The 20,779-nt window shown below is 40.2% G+C and overlaps 1 protein-coding gene across 4 annotated transcripts in view; it reads left to right on the top strand.

Moving 5' to 3' along the window:
* Positions 1 to 20,779, top strand: part of MAGI3 (membrane associated guanylate kinase, WW and PDZ domain containing 3) — a 110,191-nt gene that overhangs the window by 77,216 nt on the left and 12,196 nt on the right. For 2 of the 4 annotated variants that reach the window (XM_081195165.1, XM_081195167.1), the window contains exons 13-17: positions 3,811 to 3,902; positions 6,122 to 6,314; positions 8,092 to 8,280; positions 12,653 to 12,838; positions 19,319 to 19,421. In XM_081195165.1, the coding sequence (XP_081051291.1) occupies positions 3,811 to 3,902; positions 6,122 to 6,314; positions 8,092 to 8,280; positions 12,653 to 12,838; positions 19,319 to 19,421 (763 nt within the window). Of the gene's footprint in view, positions 1 to 3,810; positions 3,903 to 6,121; positions 6,315 to 8,088; positions 8,281 to 12,652; positions 12,839 to 19,318; positions 19,422 to 20,779 lie in introns of all 4 variants that reach the window. The other 2 variants (XM_081195164.1, XM_081195166.1) reach the window with 1 other exon arrangement.

The following is a 20,779-nucleotide window of genomic DNA, read 5'->3' as shown; positions in this document are numbered from 1 at the left end:
ACTGCAGCCAGGAGAACTTTCTTGAGTAGCTTCTCCAGCCATCTTGTTACAGCAGACAGCGGCTGTGAGCAACCAGCAGCATTATTTAATGCTGTTTGTATTTGTTTTCAAAGTAGCTATTTTGCCCATCATTTATTGAAATGTCCAATGTCTAGTGTGAAAAATGCCAAGTTGCTTCAGGCCTTTGAAAAGTAAGAAGAAGCTAGATGTGGATTTTTAGTAACCCATTGCAGATTCACTATCATCCCTAATGTACAGGTGATTAGGAAGTTATGACAAGAAAGTATATGACATAGGAAAGAAAGCTGACTTATGGGCAGAAGCTGGCCCTGGTGGTGGAGGAGATATGGATGGTCCAAAAGGAGGCAGATTTTCCAGGCTTCAGTATGTTAAAAACAGGATGATGGATCCTAACATTGGCTTCACCGGGACCCTTAACTTCTCATTAAACTACTAGATGCCTGCTGGGACTCTTTAGGTATCTTATTGGACCACCCGACCATAACAGCTGAGAAGTCTTAACACACTCTAGCTAAAGCTCATCAGGAATAGGAAATAAATGTTGCCCTCACTGTAATAGCGTTACAGAACTGAACCTAAAGCTAAACTATTATAGGCTCTGGTGCGTCACTTCTAGTTCCTAGACATTGCAATTCAGCATCTGACAAAGAGGACTTTAGCCAGTGAAAACTTATGTAATAATAAAGTAAGATGTTTGAAAACACTTATTTCAATTTAGCAAGAGGTGTATTTTGTATTTTATTGTATCTTTGTTTATTATTGTTGCTTTAAAACAGCTTGTACGAACAGATGCAATTATATGGCTGGCTGGCTGCCTGCCTCTGTTTTTAAATTTCATACTAAAACATTAGAAAAGACAAGATGCATCACAAGCATATATGCAATAAATTTCAGTAGAGTTTAAAATCCTTGCATATAGATAAGATCAGAGATATGATACAAACTGAGTGAAGAGAAGGTTCTTTTTGTACAAATTATAAAATTAGTTTGGTCACCATATAGTCACCGTTTCTCTAAACCACCTGAGCTTTGACCTTAAAATTTATTCCTCTGGTAGCTATAGAGCAGGCATAGGCAAACTTGGCCTTTCAGATGTTTTGGGACTACAACTCCCATCATCCCTAGCTAACAGGACCAGTGGTCAGGGATGGTGGGAGTTATAGTCCCAAAACATCTGGAGGGCCGAGTTTGCCTATGCTTACTATAGAGGGTTGGAACACATGTGACGATTACCTTTCCTGACCACAGACACATATATCTTCTTCAGAAGAAGGGTGTCTCATAATGCTGTTAATATTGTACTCTTTCTCTCAGTAGATATGATACTAATGCAAATATCTTAACACTACCCCTCAGAAACTTATTAGCCAGCAATGATTTTCATATGTGAAGTAGGGGAGATCAGTAGTCAGCTTCTGACATTGACCTAGTTACTGTTTTGTAACTGTCATTACGATTTTGTTGGATTTCTCATTTCTATTCCATCTTCAGCAGTGTTTTTTCTAATTTTGTCAATAGAAGTTTGATTATAGAACTCTACCATTTCTGTCCTTAAGATGTGTTTTCATCAGGATTTCATATTATCAGAAGGCATCTGAAGGCAGCCCTGTTTAGGGAAGATTTTAATATTTGATGAATTATTGTATTTTAATATTTTGCTGGAAGCCGCCCAGAGGAAGCAGCCAGATGGGCAGGGTATAAATAAATAATAATAATTATTATTATTATTATTATTATTATTATTATTATTATTATTATATTAGACAAATTTCTTTTGACAATTAAAACCAATTTTAACTATAAACTGTGAATTAAAATGATAGCTGAAATGTGGTGCTTCAACACCACAATCTAGTGCAGCTTGTAAATATTTATGGGGAAACATTGGATTTACAATATTTTATATCCTGCTGTTAACAGTAATAATTAAAATAAAAATACAATAATAAAATCACAAAGGCACAACTCTTCAGGATCCTTCCCACAGGATAGTCCAACTAGAGCAGAAATAGACATCTGGTGTTATCTTTGTCTGCCTCTCTCATAGTTCGTTCCCAGAGGGCAGCTGGTGGTAGATGATCACGGGAGGGGACAACCTAGCTGAAGCAGGTTCCGTTATATTCTCTTTGACCACCCAGTGGTCCATATTCAAATCTTAGTTATTTTACATTTAAAAAGATGTACATAAATTGATATGGTCTTGTTTCATGCCACTTTACACTCCCTATGTATAGAGATAATATCAGTCAGTGTAAGAAAAAGTCTCAATGAAGCTGGCTCAGAATATTCAGCTGTCACAAGCTGGGAAGTATGAACTCCCATTAAAATGTGTGGCAGTTATATGAAGACAGCTACAGAAATAATAGTTATCCTGGATTAATACAAATATATGTATCATATTCCTACAAGGAATTACATAATTTTAATGACAGTAAATTCCGGAAAGCTTGTGAATAACCTTGATAAGTTTTCCTTGAAGATAGTCCTATCTGAAGCCTAGTCTTTCGGTTGTTTACTAGCATATCTTGCCCACACTTACCTAGGTAAGTTATTTGTGATTTAAAGACAGAGAACCTTTTTAAAAAAATCTGCCCAGTCACCTGGAAGCAGTCTTTGTCAAAGGCAGCCAGATCACTGGCTTTTCAATAGCTTATGACTAGAATTTTCAGAGGTTAGCCATGTTGGCTTGCTGCAGCAAAAACAATGCAGACTAACTACTGTATTATGTCATAAACTTTTGTGGATTACCGTTCACTTCTCTAGTCCACAAAAGCTTGTGCCATAATACTTTTTTTAGTCTGTAACGTGCTGCAAGACACTGTTCCCTACCAGCTGAAGAAATTTGCTTACGGTAAAATTTGTTAAAAGGTTAAATCTGAACCTGAACCCGCTTCACTTGTCTGACTTAAAATTTGTTTTTGATCTACATAATTTGGCTAAGTGGGAAAGTTTTGACAGAGTTGGTAAAGTGTGCCCCAAGAGTTTGGTTTTAAGCTGGTTCTTAGGTAGATTCTTATAACTGCTAAAGTTTGTTTCAATTACCAGCACCAGTTTTGACCTTTTGGAATGCCTAAGTGCCATTTACTAACTTTGTGAAAAGGATAAAGTATTCGTCTAAAAGCTAATACCTATCTTTTTTTGTTTCAAATATCATCTTCACCAGAGCCTACTATAGTTACATTGTCTGAGGTCTTGTTCTCTTCCCAGATTTTACTAAGGGAAGTATTGGGAGCAAGAGTCAGGATTGTACACTCCCTCCCCTGTCCATCTTACCATGGGAGAAGCGAATGAACCCAGAAAGTTGTTTGGCCATTCACTTGTCTCCATGATGAGAGGAGCAGGGGGAGGAAGCAGATGAGTCCAAGGCCCACTCCCAGGTAACAGTCTGAAGGGTGTAATAACATCTAAATAGGGCCTAAAACTAAAGTTGCCCAAATCTCCTTGTAACTCACATTATTCTGAACTTTTCTTTTGATTTTTCTGAGGCTTTAACAGAGTATTTGTAAATAGTTTGCAGCCATTTTAACCCAATCTGCCATTTTAACCCATGGCAGTTTAGTTCACTGAGTGGATTAGTTGGGGCTGGAGTGTTTTTCAGTATGTATATTTTTGTATGTATATTCAGCAGCTGGGGTGTTAGTCTAATTCATGATTTAATACTGCAGGTGTCTTAACATTTTAAATACTTTCAGAAATGAGCATTTCTTTTTTCATTTTTGCTTATGCTTTTTTGCAATATGCAAGCATGGCCCAATGCAAACATAACTCTCCCCATCTTATCTTAACTAGCTCCAAATACAAAAGATTTGGATGTTTTTCTTCGAAAGCAAGAGTCTGGCTTTGGCTTCCGTGTTCTTGGAGGAGATGGTCCAGATCAGTCAGTGAGTAAAGACATTAGCTGTTGTAAATCCTATTTGTCCTTAATATTGTCTTCGCTAATCCACAGTTCTAAATTAACTAATTTATCAGTACCTCAGTTGCAATTTGTTTATGCCACTGATAGAATATTTTGCTCTTTTTCATGTTAGTATAACTGTGCTTGAACAGAATTTTTACAGAAGTTCTGATAATCAGTGGCTAAAATTTTAAAAGAAATACTTTTACCTATGGCTTGATTCATTGATAGGGCACTCATTAAACCTCTGAAGATGATTTGGGGTGAGAACTATTGGCTTTCTCCATATGAAAGCCATCAAATTTCCAGGCCCTAAAGTCTTGGACACATTTTTTATCGAAGCAGTCAGAAGAAGGGTATCTGTACCACTGTGTGTAAAAGACTTCTGGAAGGAGTTTTATCATTTACCAATCACAAAGCAGAAGATAGCTTTTCAAGTAAAACTGAGCAGTGAAATTGAGAAAACAATGCAGTCCTCACTGAGGTGATATTTATCAACTTTAGCAATAGATGAGAGACAATATGAACAGACATGCTAAGGTCAAATTTGAATAAGGCGAAAATCATTTATCCAGGCAGACAACTGCCAATAAGTACATAATATATTTAACGATTAGCATGTTGTTTATTTATTTGCAAAAGCCAATTTTCTTTGAAAATATAAAAAAAATTTATCATTACAAAAGCTGTGTCATGATTAAATTGCAGTACTAATACAACTAACAGCTACACTGAAAATGTGATGGGTTTAAATTTCAGATGGAGTGTGAAGTCTTGAAGGGCCAAATTGCATGATTCAATTAAAGGCCTGTTTGTTGGCAATCCACATCTCCCAGTAAAGCTGAATTTATGCATATACTTGTAGTGAAGTCATTATGTTTCACACTGCCCCTTTCCTTACAAGTGGCAACCAGTGGAGCTGGAGCAGGGAAATGCTGAGTGGAAGGACATCATCTGTATGCTTTAGCTAAACTTTACCAGTCTTGGCCCTTTTTATTTGACAAATTCTGAAGCATTCCTTGTTTCCTCTAGTTGGACACCCCTGCTCTTGTTCTGCATGGGAACACCCAAACGTGCTTATTGTTGGGCTGCTTCCTACATTAGGGCCGGGATCCATAGAGCCCAGTACGTGAGCAGAAATAACTTCAGTGCGTTTGTGTGGGAGGAGTTGGGGTTGTTTGTTTTCTGAATGCATGTCCTCCATGTTGCATTAGACACTGGTCTGGAAGGTCTCCTGATGCTCAGGAACAGTTTTGCATTGGGTGTAAGGGGCTGCAGTGGGAAAGGGAAGCTAGAAAATCCATAATGCACCCACAGAACACCCCACATGATCCTTCTTCAGTATAAAAAGACCCTTCTGCATCGGAGAGGGTGACTACAATGTTTCATCCTGTCATTTCTAGGCTTGTAAGTGGTGATAAATAATAATAATAATAATAATAATAATAATAATAATAATAATAATAATAATAATAATTTATTATTTATACCCCGCCCATCTGGCTGGGCCTCCCCAGCCACTCCCCAGCCATAAAGGCAAGTAAGCAGAGCTGTGAATCAAAACTCCCATTGATCAAGTTTGTTTTTAGTTTGACATACTCTGCCACATCCCATGGGATTAAGCGTAGATAACTGAGTTAAAAACGTAGTACTCCCAATTGTATTGACTGGACCACCATGTCTTTCCCTATCCATAGCCACTATCTAAGCTAACTTAGCTTAAAGCACGTTAACAGTTTCTGAAAGCTTCAAGACTCAGTCTTTTCAGGGAAAGGGTATTCCATAATGGAGATGCAGCAACTGTGAACATCTCTACGTGTTCTTGAAGTCTTGATGGTACATAGATTGTAAAATTGAATGGGTATTCTAGGCTGAGGTCTTGATAGTTCATTCTTACATTATCTAAGACTCTAATGCACTAGTGTAATGTGCTTAGAGTGACACATCCCAGACAGAAAGTAGGTTGTTGCATTTTGCACCAGCTGATGCTTCTGTGCTTCAAGGCAGCCATAGAGGACATAGTTTTGCAATGCGAGATGCAGGTGTTACTTTTCCTGGTGCTTTCGTTTTTGTTAAAACTGATTACACACACATTCACTCTTAAGTGTTGTGGGAACATGGGATTTTGGGGTGAACCCAGAACAATTAAATATTGTGATGTATGTGCATTCCTTATCCTGCATAACCCTTCTGCTTTGCTGTTAGATCTACATTGGAGCCATCATCCCACTGGGTGCAGCAGAAAAAGATGGTAGACTCCGTGCTGCTGACGAGCTGGTATGCATTGATGGTATCCTGGTCAAAGGGAAATCACACAAGCAGGTTCTGGATTTAATGACTAGTGCTGCACGAAATGGCCAGGTGCTGCTGACTGTCCGCAGAAAGATCTTCTTTGGTGGTATGTGCCACATCTGTCAAGCCTGTCTGTTGCACTTGGTATTGCCTCCTGTCCTGGCAGTGATTTAGTGCCAAAGTGTGTTTCCATGTCTCTTACAGGGATGATCCACTCTTCTTATGATCAATTTTATGTAATTTATGAGAAAGAAATCAAAGTGATGAAGTAAAAACGACCATGTATCGATGTAAGATACTAATAGATTCTTAATGCTTCAGAATTAATACCACAATTGAGGTTTTAAAGAAATTCATACTCAGGGTTTTTTAAAGTAGTCCCACATTAGCTTTCAGTATAGAAATATGATATATTTAATATTGATTCGCTTTTGGGAAGCTTCACATCATTTAAGAGACTGGTAGTAGGGCTTGCTGAACTAGCCCGAGTGGGAATTGCATTCCTCTAGTCAGCTTCCATCCTGTTTTTTAAAAAGACCTCCCATGAGAAGCTCACTTATTTCTTTGCCTACCCAGCCATTCTTGTATCTGGTACGTTAGAAGTACTTCTGAATATTGCTATATGCAATGTATATGCATTCAAATCTTTTTTTTTTTAAAAAAAAGAAATCCAGTTGATGGAGGTGGCTAGAAATGACAGCAATTTGCCATGTGGACTGTTGCCTTCCTTATGGCAACGGTATTTTTTTCTTACTGGTGGTGATGGTGGCAGTTACTGTTATGTTGTTGCAACTGGTATTATGGCTTTAGATGAGGGTCATGGCTTAGAACAGAAACAGAAGGCTGATCTCCCACTGAATTCACAACTAGAAGTCATTGGAGGTTGGGAGTGGTATGGTTAGCGGGATCAGCTCATATTGTCCACCGTCATGGGCCAGTCCATTATGCAAAAGTTGGGTTTTCAGCAGCATCTTGCTGGTTCCTGCCCTCCCAACTCCAAATACCTGGAAGCTGTTAATGTATTAATATTATGATATGTTTTGATTCCTGTTATGGAGACAATCAGCAATAAGAAAAGGAAAAGAAAGATGATAGGCAGCTTCTCTGTCTCCTGTTTAGAATGAGGATGTGTTAAGTAACAAATAGGTTTATATTGTACCTGGTAGCTGCTCTCAGCCTCTCTTATAGAATGAGAAGATCAGTTGGACTGAGAATATGGGGAGGCCATCTGAAAAGTATGAATGGATTGACCAAAGAAAAGCACTTTTTGTCTTTGAACCTCAGCCTGTATGACCAGCCTAGATTTTGACAGAGCTGCATGTACTTTACAGTACTAGTGCTTATTGTTTCAGTGAGATTACTTAAAGAAAAAGAAATCTTAAGTTGCTCATGAATGGGACCCATTCAAAAGGCACAACAATTTGCTGGCAGTTCCCTTGTTTCCAGGACTCAGGGGCACATGAGATCATTGCTCTTATAAAGATTACATTTCTGGAGAGCACTTTATGCAATATCAGCCCTGATTATGATTTTCCAAATGAATAAAAAATTGTTTAAAATAACCTCTTGGCATTCTCTGTGCTAAAAACTGGGGCAATGCCTACTATAGTATTTTTACAAGCACAGTTTGCTGTTGATTTAAACATGGAGAAACACTTCTAAACACATAATTAATGTTTATATTGTTAGTTGTAACATAGCATGTGTTCTTTAATTGTTTAATGATCTGAAATATTAATGTGTTGGGGTGCACTTTTGAATCCAGTTTTTGCTTTTAGCTTTTCAATGTATTGGTTGCATGTAAATGTTGTTAATACATCTAGCTACATACTGAGCATCATTCCTGCTTCCTTTCTTCCTATTTCTGTGGTGTTCAATAGTAGATAAACAACTAGAAGAAGAATCATCACCCCAAGTTCCCATTTCCTCGCAGAACGGCTCTCCTAGGCTAAACCGAGTAGAGCTACACACCAAGCAATTCCCAGAAGCCTATGATGTTGTGCTGCAACGGAAGGAGAATGAAGGATTTGGCTTTGTGATTCTTACCTCGAAAAACAAGCCACCACCTGGTGGTAAGTACTAAAAAATTGGTTGTCTGCCTTGCTTATCAAGGGAGTTGGGCTGGAGTTGCATCCTTCCATTGTCTGAACTATTTAACGTTTACTCCCCAAATAATTTAAGGCTTTACCTCAAGAGTGGGGAACTTCTGGCCTAGAGGCTGAGCCCAACCCTCCAGGCCTTTTTATATGGCCCTTGAGACTCTTCCTATGCCACATCTCCTCCCCAGACTCAACCCCTCTTTCTAGACCACACCCCTCACCAGCCCTGCATTGCACCTTCCTGGCCTGTTTTTCCTTTGCCCGTAATGTGTCCCTGGACCATGATAAGGTGTGAATGGAGGATGGGGAAGCAGTCAAAGTGGTATACAAAGGTGTAATTTGCAGTCATTGCTCTGCTCACTTTTGCTTCTGACGCCACCCACCACTGACATGCAGCTGCCATAAGGTTGTCCTAAAGGGAATATGGCCCTCAGGCTGAAGAGGGTTTCCCACTCCTTCCTTACAGTCATTCCTTACCTAAAAACAATGGGTGGATGGGTAGGAAGCCCTCAGCAGTTTCTCAAGTTTGTAAAAGGGCCCATGAGTCAAAACATGTTGGCAACCCCTGTTCTGTAGCATACATAGCCTAAAAGTTCTTTCCTCTGAAGTACTGTAATACATTTGTTGTGATTGTACAACCAGTGCTGTCAACTGGAAAGAAATAATGGTTATAGCTGTTGTCATTTATGTTGTGGTAATATCCATAACTGACTATTTCATGTTGCGTTAGGGGCTACCCCTTGAAGGTACCTTTGTACAAAAACAAGCAGCTGGCCTTGTTGTCTGACCCTGGTTATTCAGAGCATATCTTCCTAGTTTTAAGAAAAAGCTGTACTATTTTCCTGTGTCTTTCTGGGCTTAATTTGGGGTGCTTAGTAGGGCCCCTGTTGCATGGGACTGAGGTATCCCAAGGTGTTTCCCCTTCTTTATGGTAATTTGGTAAGGCTCTTTTTCATGCATCTCAGTTTACTGAGTTAATCCATGTGGTGACCAATGATCTGGCCTTTTCTGTTGTGGCACCTGATTTTGGAATGCCTTCTCTGGGGGCAGTCCTCCTAAAACCAATCCCGATGAATATTCTTTATCAGGTGAAAACATTTTAATTGCTTAGGCCCATGGCATTTTAACTTGGAAATGTTTAATCAGTTTACTGTTCTTAGTATTGTTTTAGCCTGCTGGTTGCTTTTATAGTTATCCATCTTAAAACCCTATGTAAATTAAATGCAGTCTCAGAAAGCTAGTTGTGCCTCAGACATAGATTTGTGGCATATATAATATAGATGGAAGATTTTTGCAATGTTTCTTTTTGGGGGGGAAAGCATAGTGTGTTGCATTTAACAACAAATATGACATAACTCAGGAAAACCAATCAAGCTGGAGTCCATGTGTGCAATAGTGGGTTTGTATCCTTACTTGACACTTGAACAAAGATACTCTTGTCAGTAAAACTGACTGTAGATATCTTAACATGTCGGATATGTTTAGACTTGATCAGATCAGATCTGATGTATAGTGAATGTGAAGAGTTTCACCTGTTTTATTAATATTAAGCTTCTGTTAAAGGCAAAAGAGTAGGTAAGCCTGGCATTTTCTGGTCAAATGTCAACCAAAAATACATTTAGAAACCTTATTTTTCTAGTACCAAAACAATAAAATGTTCATTTCATGTTCATTAAGAATATATTTAAAAACAAATTCTCAGCTATATTCTCCTGAACACCTTCAGATTTTCCCTACTTCATATGAATAACTACGACAAAAAAATCGATATATTTCCCAGAATATTGTTTTAGTAATATTTGTTCATAAAATTAAAACAAAATACAGATAATGAAATTGCAGATTTGTTTAAACTCATCCAATTTCTTTTTTGTTAAAAATGTTCATTTCTGGATTCCTTTTGGGTACATTGACCATTAATCCTACTCTGTTATTTTCTCAATAGCTGTTCTTTTGGTTGCTGTTAATGGAGTGATTTTTTTAAAGTGTGTGTGAGAGAGAGGGAGAGAGACACTTAGGATTATTTTCATAGTTGACTCTTTCCCCACTTAGTTGCACAGAAAAAAGGCAAGAATATAATGGTTATTTTCAGATTGTTTTGTCTGAGACTATGCTTTTAAGAATGATTTGTATGTAAACTGTTTTCTCACAGTATACTTCATGAAGTAGCAAGGAGCAGAGTAAAAAATAGCTATTGCAATGGTACTAGGTCAGTACTTGGAGAGTCATCCTCTTTTTTAAAAGGCAGTTGCTATGGAAACTATTAGAACTGGAGCTGTCACCCTCTGATGCTGTTGAGTTGATTATGTGCCCTGTGTTAGAAATATGAAATACTATTTTCATGCTGCCTAATCAGTGCTTAGACCACATCAGAAAGGAAATTGTTTTTGATAACTAAGCCATTTTTTCTGTGTAATCCTGATGCTGCATAATGCTAAACATTCTTGTGCCCCCCGTAAAAAAAACAAAAACCAAAACCCAGACCCAATGGAAGAAGTATCGTTTGGCACAGAAATGGGGAGCTTTGGTAGAAAGTTCTGGAAGATAATGAACATTTTTTTCCAGCATCATAAAGACAATAATAGCAGCCCTAGGGTTTGTGGAATACTTTAAAAGTATTGTTTGTTTCATTACAATTTGCACTTTGATACTTTTTTACAATTGAAAGTTAGCCCACTCTGTGTTACCTTCAGTTAAAAGTCTTAACAGTAGTAGTGATTTTGCAATGTGTAGTATGTTTATATTGACACGTTATTCTTTCATTTATAGCCACAATATGACATTAATTAGATTAAAACTGAGAGAAGAAATGCCAAAAAGGGGGGGGGGGAATGGTAGACATCAAATAGAGTTAAAAACTAGAAGCCATATCTGTCATCTTCTTTGTGACAACTATTTCATTAATTACAAGCCTGAATAAGATAATCTCAGATTGCTGGTGGCTTTCTGAAACTGCATGAGATTTACTGTCATAGTTTGAAATGCCATTTGGTAATTTTGCTAAGTACAGCTCAGCACACCTCTGTCCCATCTGTTTCCTTCATGTGATGCATAGTTCAGAATAAAACATCAGTTCTATACAAAGCAGTTCAGACTTCCAGCTACCACGCAAGGTTTGGAGTGATTCTAGTTTACTTGGTATGTAAGATGTCACCCAGGGTGCTAACAACATGTGTGGGAAAAAGCAGCAGGCATAAAAAATTGATGGATACTTGGGATCTTGGGAATGGAATCATAACAAAAACTGCCTATATGTGCAGTGTTGTGTGAGCAGCTAATCACAGAGGGAGTATGAGCAGCTGCAAGGATCTAGGCAGAATTCAGTCTCTTTCTGCTTTAGACCTTCAGGGTTTCAGAAAAGTAGAATAATGGCAAAATAAACAGATGCATGTAGATTTAATAATTTCCCCCCACAGACCCATAAGCTGAGCAGGAGGGCACCTCAGAATCACTTGATGATATATTACAAAATAATTGGAGAGCTAATAAGATCACCCCAAAAAAACTGGAGAATAGTAAATTTCCACATGGCAGTGGGAATCTTGCTCCCCTTTGTGTAGTTGACCAACAAGTGAATAAGAAAAGAGAACCTTACTTCATTCAATGGCAAGTCTTATTCAAGTTTTATATCTAGGGGGAAACATAGCACTGTATAGACCCCCATGAGTGGGGCAGCCCAGAGATGTTGCATCTTAAATATTATTATGAGGTCTTGGAATTAAAACAATTGACTTGAATTATTAAAGACTCAATGAATATCCCCTGGGTTCTAGTTGGAACTGGGCCCTTTTGAACCAGCCCTACATACATTCCCCTTCCTGTGCCCGACATGGTTGCAGCTAAGAAAGCTTTTGAACCCCTTTCTAAAAGCAACCTTTAACATGGGGAAGGTTTTCCATCTGTGTGAAAGACATATCTTAGTACAACTGATCAATAGGTGAAATACCAGGTGTAGAGTCGACAGATAAATTGAACTACCCAGCAGTACTTATTTCATCCACAATAGCTGAATGAACTTCGTCACTCATTAGGCCAATGAGTTCATCACAAACTGTCTTTTTCTGAAATATCAAATATCATTTAAACAACACCAACAAAACCAACCCTCTCTTTTTCATTTTTGCCCCATCTTTGCTGGTTCCCTAACCACATGCTTAATCTGCATTTTGGGTAATCCAGCACTGCCTATAACCCCAATCCTTCCAGAAGGTACAGACTTTTTAGATTTATGGTTCGTAGACTAAGCATTGTGTGCTCATACAGTGGTTTGTGTAAATAATGTTTAACAGTGCCCATATAACAGTGTGTAATAGAGACATTGATATGACTTTTGTTCATTCTTCAGTGATTCCGCATAAAATTGGGCGTGTCATTGAAGGGAGTCCAGCTGATCACTGTGGAAAACTGAAAGTGGGAGATAGAATATCAGCAGTGAATGGCCAGTCAATCGTAGACCTCTCACATGAAAACATTGTGCAGTTAATCAAAGATGCAGGGAACACTGTCACACTCACTGTTGTTGCTGAAGAAGGTAAGAATGTTATTGTTGTACTTTCTAGATACAATAAGATTCAGATGCCACATGGTCACAATCTGGATCTTTTCAGCTGCTTTCAATATTACCTACAGTCATACCTCATGTCACGGACGCTTCAGGTTATGTGTTTTCAGGTTGCGGACTGTGGGAAACCCGGAAGTACCAGAATGGGTTACTTCCAGTTTTTGCCGCATGCGCAGAAGCACTAAATCACGCTTGTGCAGAATTGCCAAATCACGCATGCACAGACATGGCGTTTCAGGATGTCAACACTGCGGGTTGCGGACGTGCCTCCATCTTGGATTACGTCCACAACCCAAGGTTCCACTGTATCTGAATGAATTGAATGGGTTTGGGATTGAAGGGTCATGTATTCCACTGGTTTCATTCCTATCTGGACAGTCAATTCCAGAAAGTGGTATGAAAGAACTTCTGATGGTCCCTGTGGCATGTCCTGCACGGTTCTTTATTGTCCCCAGTGCTGTTCAACATCTACATGAAGCTGCTTAATTAAGTCTTTTAGGGATTTGCATTGAGATGTCATTAGCAGACCGGTGACACCTAGCTCCCTTTCTCCTTTTCTTCAGAATGGGATGGGACAGTGGAGATACTGAATCATAGTCCAGAGCCAGTAATGAACTGGATCAGGGTCATCAAAGTGCAACTCAATCCAACTAAGACAGAGGTGCTTTTTGTAGGTGGTGTAGGCCAGGGAGGTAGTGATCAACCTGTTTCAGATGGAGTTGCACTTCGTGCTCCTACCCAGACCAGTATTACATGTAGATTCAGGTAGCATCTGTGGCATGCGTATGTCACAGTTCTTAAATGGTCATAGTAGGTGTCAGTCCATTTTCAGGCAAAGGACTTGACCATTACCTAAAAAGCATCTAGCAGTTTGGAGACTGATTGCCTGGAGCTTTCTATCCCATGAGTCTTCCCAAACCTTATTATCTCCATTGAAGGCCCTCCTCTAACCCCACCACCACCATTTTGAAATTAGATGGGTTGTGGTTGCTTGCACTTGAAATTTCCCCACCAAAGAAACTTGCCTTTGCATCTGGCAAAATTTTCATTTACCCAGACATTAGCCAAGTCCTTACAAAATGAGTGAAAATCAGGGCAAGGAAGATTTTAAAGTACTACATGGGTAAGTAGGAGTGGGAAATGAGCCACTTATCTGCTGTCAGTCCCCACCAAGTAACTTTTATCCCTCTAGCAGAGGCTACTTCATCGAGTCCAACTTTGGGGGAGGGGGTAGAGAATGAGGTAAGAATAGGGCTGTGTTTTTAATTTTTTCCCATCTCACTTTGCAGGGATTGGGTGGCAATCTCCTCCTGTCACATCTAACTTCTCCCTTCAAACCAGCCAGGCTGATGCAAAATACTGTACATCAAAACAATATTATTCTGAAATCCCATCTGCTGATGTAGCATTGTCCCCATATAGTATTTTCCCTACACAAACAGCTCAGTATAAATATGTAAAATCTAATCACTTGAAAAGAAGCTCTTCTCTAGCTCAGTTTACTGGTATGCTTTTTTCCAGACTACTGCCTGTGCATGTAATTAAACTTGCTATTGATATTTTGCCAGAAAGATGGCTTTCTACAATAATCACCTAAAACCAACCTGCCACAATATTGATTCCACTGATTTCACATGTTATGACTTGTGACAGAATATCAAAGACATAATTTATCTACTTGCCAAGGCTTTTATACTTACAACATCCATTATTTTCAAGGAAAGGCTTTCACATTTCCCCCCACCCCCAATTTCATTTTTTTTATATTAAAGGGGAGAGAATGGTTACTCAGTGAAGATGACATTGAGATTCTTCTTGTTATTGTTCCTGCCCTTCATCCTAAGGCCCCCAGGGCAGGTTACAACAATTTAAAATACAACATTAAAAACAGTTTAAAACAACTCATGGTAGTCTCTTTTGTCTTTGGGTTTGAATCTTTTCCACCACAAACTGCTATTTTCTCTAAATGCTTGAGAAGTGAGCCAACTGCAGAAATTTAGAGATGTACCCAATTTTCTGTTCCCTGGAGTTTTGCAGATAAAATTGAAGGTAAAATGAGGACCCAAGAATACATAAAGAAGAAAAAAATAACTAATTGCAAAATAAAGACTAGGCAGTTGGACATCTACATGGTTCAGAGGATACTTTCTTGTGGGTTACATAAGTTAATGATTTATAGAAAATTGCTTAATATAAAGTTGAGTTCAGGTAGGTGTACTTGAAATATGTGCAAGTGTCCAGATCACAAAATATTTGGTGGTTACAACTACATCACTGAGGAAGGAGCTAGTGTTCATGCCAGTGTGGTTAAAGAGCAGAATTGAAGAAGCTATTGGGCTTCTTTCAAAAAATAGAAGTTTTGTCCAAATGAAAAGAAAAAGGAACTCAAACTTTTGTGGGGTGGTGAGTACAAACAAACAAAGCTAAAAAAAATTAAAAATGAGGAATGCATTGCTGAAAACATTAAGACCAATGGCAAGAGGCTCTTTAAATATATTCATAGCAGACTGTCTAGGGTAGGCTTGCCTTATGTCCGAAAAGCCCAGACATGTCCTCTTTTGGGGGACCTACATCCCCATCTGGGGGGGGTTTGCATTTTATAGGAAATGCCTGGGTTTGTGGGGAGCTTTATTTTATTTTTAAACTGTGCCCCAGAAGCGGAAGCGTTCGCTTTGGCCGGAGGTGAACGTGTGCGAGGCCCGCATGCTACCAGCGTCACTACCAGGCCTGTGTGGCTCTTTCCCAGCCTGGGCTGGCAGCAGCCACTAAGGAAGTCACCACCACTGCTGCTTCCCCTTCCTGCTCCATTTGGGCCACCTGGAGCCCAAAGTCTGTGAGTAGCGCCAGGGCTGGGAGCACTAGAGCGAGGGACTCATGACAAGAGCTGGGACTGGGGTTACCAGAGCCCAGCAAGTGCTTGGAGCTGGCCCTCTGCCTCTTCCCTGTTGGGGGATTAGTGCAGTTGGCAGTGGCAGGCGGCGGTGGCCCTGCTAGCAATCTCACAAATAAAAAAGCTCAAAAAAATTCCAAAAAAGCTGAATAGCTTTTGTTTAGCCGCTGGTCGCCTGGATTTTTACTTCTTGAACACTAGTATAAGGAGGTGGTTGGACCTTTGGATGTCAAGAGATTCAAATGTGTGCTAAAGGAGGATAAATAGATTGCAGAGAAGCTGAATGAATTCTTTGCATCTTTCTTTGCAGGAAAGGAATCTGAGGAACAGAGGCAAATAGTTGTGACAAGATATGAAGTTTTAGGCCTAATGGACAAAATAAAAACTGACAAGTCACCAGATCCAGAGGGCAGCAGCCAGAGAGTTCTCAAAGAACTCAACTGTGAAATGGTTGATCTTCCAACAAAAATAAGTAGCTTGTCCCTAAGATCAGCCTCCATACCTGAAAAATGCAAACTAGCCAACATAACACCAATTTTAAAAAATGAATCCAGGGAGATCCTGTAAATTATAGGCAGGTTAAGTTAACATCTGTCCTGGGAAAACTGGCAGAAAGTATTGTTAAGGATTAACTAACCAAGCATATAGAAGAACAAGGCCTGCTGAAGCAGAGCCAGTGTGGCTTCTGCAAGGGCAAGTCCCATATCACAAACCTATTAGAGTTTTTTGAGAGTGCCAACAAGCATTAGTGAAATGGTTAACATAGTGCAGGCATCCCCAACCTTGGGCCCTCCAGATGTTTTGGATTACAATTCCCATCATCCCTGACCACTGGTCCTGTTAGCTAGGGATCATGGGAGTTGTAGGCCAAAACATCTGGAGGGCTGAAGGTTGGGGGTGCCTGGCATCGTGTGTTTCAGTTTTCGAAACGCTTTTGACAAGGTAGTTCACCAAAGATTCCTAAGTAAGCATAGCAGCCATGGAATAAGAGGACCTTGTGGATCAGGAATTGGTTCAGTAGTAGGAATAAATTGCTGGAGTGGAGGGTGCACTTGTGCACGGGTCCTGCTACAGTGAGAACAGGATGGGCCATTGGCCTGATACAGCAGGCTCTTCTTATGTTCTGTTTCATAAGGATGATCTATACCTCCATCCATTAACTGATCAGTAGGACTATAATCAAAGAAAGAAAAACAGCTTTTGAACCTGCATCACCATAGCATACTAACTACTACTGGCTTTGCTTTTCCCTGTTGTTTCCATTAGTTGAAACATCCTAAACTAGAAATTAAAAACCCACTATTAAACTCTTTTTAGCATCTAGAAATGCCCACATGTAACTTTCTCTGTTTTTTGTTCCCATAGTCTCTTTAATTTAAAGAAAAACAAATTGTGCTTCATGCTCCACAAAGCATTATGTTAGCATTTTGCTCAAAACAGAAGCTTGTCAGCCCCAGTCATGTAGAAAGTAGAAATGCAGGCGGAAGAGGATGAGCAGTGGAGAGGGGAATGAGTACAGACAGATGGCCTTTTCCATACCTGTGCTTATTAATTAAAACTCTTGAGTGTAAAACAGGAGAAAATGTTGACATTTGTCTTTATGGGGGCGGGGATATTCAAGGCATTTCATAGTAATAAGGCCAAGCAATTCTGTGCTGAACTCTATAGGGTTTTCCTGCATGGCTGGGAAAATGGAACCTAATGTAGAAATCTGTGTTAAGGAATAGTGTTAAGGCCATTAATCTTACCACAAAGTATTACAGATGTGAATGAATTCACATTAAAGGAGGGAAAGCATTAACTTGGCACACCTAGTGTCATTAGACTAAAAGTTATCAAAGCCTTTTTGCTTCTTCCAAGATTTACCAGTTCATACTGGGCTAAAATCCGTTCTTTAAGGTTTTTCACTGAGGAAGATTGTTTTGTTAGAATATGCTTTGTTCCTTTCTGAGTGGCGCCTTATGTTTCAGAAAGCATTTGTTTTTGTAAGTGTGGTTGGGCTTACTGTGAGCATCTAATCCAGGGAAAAGGAATCCAGATGTTGCTGTATTCCAGTGCCCATCATCCCTCGCCATTTGCCATACTGGCTGGGGCTGATGGTAGTTGGAATCCAACAACATTTGGAGGGTTTTGCCGCCCCTCATCCAATCACTGTGTATGCTGTGTTGGAGGCAGAGGCACCAGTAAGGCCTTATTCAGACAATTCTGCTAAGATTCAAAATTTGGTCTTATGTCTGTAGCATTTGGAGGCAGCCTGATCTGCTTTGGATCCACTCTGCAGTTCCATTTTGATTCATTATCCATGTCCAAATCAGATCTGTTAAAACTGAACCTATTTTGTCTCCATTTAATATAATGTGGAATTTTAAGAACTGCTGCAACTTATTTTATTCCTTTTCACATAAGTAGATGAAATTTGCAGACAAGCCCCTCCAGAGTCCTTAAGCCTGCCAATAGTCAAGCAGATCCATCCAGGGGTTTTCATGTAGGGAAGTGCGCAGATCGCTCCTGCGCATGCACAAAGCGGCGAACCCGGAAGTAAACACGTCCAGGTTTTCCGCGTTCATAACCTGAAAAAACGCAAGGTGAAGCAAACGCAACTCGAGGTATGACTGTAAATAACATTTTGTCACCATTTTTTCAGCCTGGGAAGAAGAGCGGTCTGTCAAACTGCAGATAACTCAATAAAGAACCTTATCAGTTCCTTGGCAGTTCACAGACACCTTTCATCCTTCCTTCCAACTGAAGATATATGAGCAATTATACTTCCAATTAAATTGAATTCCAAGTCCTCTTCATGTTATTCAGTTCATTTTGTAAATAATAAAGGATGGGGAAGAGTCAGCTCTAAGTTTCCTTCATAAACCTTCTGCAAAATAGAGCTTTCCTCCCTCTTTCCTTTTTTTACAGAGACAGTTCCGTTTGATGTTATATTCCATATTTATAATCCAATTTCTTCCATCCTTGCTTGTACAAATATAATTTGGACTAACATTCAGAGGAGGGTTGCCGAATCATAAATGTAGGGGAGAAAACTTTAAATAAATAAACCATAGGCTCCCTCCCCGCACCGTCTTTTGCACCGAATGAAGTCTTATCTCAAGTTCAAACCTTAAAGTCTTTACAGTTGGTTTGTTCCACAGTTTGTGATCTCATCTCTTCTAGCACATGTCTGTACTTTGGTCCAATTAAGCTCTAATTAACAGGAGAACCTCTGCTTCTTAATGGCGGCATTGGAGGGTTTTCAGCAGACAAGGTGCTTTTATACTCAGTGCCTCCTTGCCCCTTGCATTCCATGCTGGAGTGATAGCCAGGTACCAAGATGAACTGCAAGTGAAGCCTGTTCTCCCTGTCCCTGGGGGTAATTTGCAAGGATAATTACCCTCAATCATTCTTGTTTTTCCTTCGCCAACAATCTCCCACTGTTGTGGGGATTGCCTCCATTAAGGCAGAGCAGAACCAGAAGCCACAAAAATATTATATTTGACATATTTTTTCCTTTTTTAAATACTGTCGAAATGTGCAGGGTACTTCTAATCTCTCTCTCCTGTCTTGATCAGAGCATCGTGGTCCCCCATCAGGAACAAACTCTGCCAAGCAGAGTCCAGCCCTGCAGCATCGGCCGATGGGAACAGGGCCAGCCAGCACTTTGCCTTCTGACAGGTACAAATACTTTTGTTTTTTCCTTATTTTTAGGCACCTTAGAAAAAAGGGAGGCAAGAAGGTAACTCTTTTTGTTTTTTCTATCTATGGTCAAAACAAGTTAATTTTCTGGGACGCTTTAACTCAGGAATTGCTCTAGTCCCAGTGCAGAGGACTTGTTCTCCTTTGGTTTCTTGAGGGTTATGTTTACACCAAGGGTGGGAAACCTTTTTTGCTCCAGGAGACACAGATCCCAGCATCATGGGCCAAATGAATTGGCATGAATTAGCACTGGAGAAGCAAGCCCTGTCATATAAAATGTGAAGTACCACATTTTTCCGTCTATTGGACGCCCCCTTGTAGAAGACCCCCCTATTTTGGGGGACTCAATTTAAGGAAAATGAGGGGAGATGGCCCAAAGTTGTTGAGCCTCCCCCCCCCACAGCTGCAGGCAGGAAACACTCCATAGATTGCGCTCCCAAGAGTGCAATCTCCCCCAGTGCCGCCGCGCGCAGGAAACGACCAACGGAGCGCCCACTGCATGCAGCAGCATTAGGGGAAGTTGCGTTCCCACCAACGAGCAGCTTCTCCCCCCCCCCCCATGTAGCTGCGGGCAGGAAACACCCCCCAGATCGCTCCCCGCTTGCTGCGGCACTGGGGGAAGCCGCGCTCCCGCCAACAAGCTGACTGGCAGCGCGGCGCTCCCCACCCCCTTGCCACTATCCGTGTATTGGATGACCCCAGTTTTTTGATGTGATTTTTGAGTCAAAAAACCTCATCCGATACATGGAAAAATATGGTATGTATGTTGCTTCATGCTTGTTTTTCTTCATTGGGTGGATTATGCCTAGGAAAGCAGGGAAACTCATGACAGTCTCCTGGGTCAGCCATATAACCCAAGACACCTCCTCTAGTTCTTTTCCTGCCCAGGATGGAACTTTTTCTTCCAGTTATTCCTCTTCAGTCTCTGCAGATTGCCCCCCCCCCCCCACATTGCTTCTCTGAATCAAACTCTCCCCTTTGTTCAAAATCATTATCAGTCTCCCTCCCCCCAACTTTATATTTTAAAGAAAACTTCTTCTCCCTCCCCCCCCCCCGCCCTGCCCCCTTTCTGGCTCTGCTTTTTCTGTTGTCTTTCCTCCCTTCCCCAGGGCTCTATTTAGAAGGCAGGCAAAAGCTGCAATAAAAAAAGATAACGGTATGTTAGGATTGTTAAGGAGAACACTATTGTCACTAAGAAGCCTCCAACATGGCCACTCTGAGACTTCCAGGAACCATTTGGTTTCAGCACCTCCCTACATTGGTTGCATGTTCCTGTTTTCAGCAGGGAACAGGATCACTCACTGTAGGTAGCAGGATTTAATCTCCATTCATCAACC

This window comes from Podarcis bocagei (genome assembly GCF_964188305.1).
Source record: "Podarcis bocagei genome assembly, chromosome: 5".
In the NCBI taxonomy this organism is placed as follows: Eukaryota; Metazoa; Chordata; class Lepidosauria; order Squamata; family Lacertidae; genus Podarcis; species Podarcis bocagei.
This window is presented reverse-complemented; position numbering and strand designations above follow the sequence as displayed.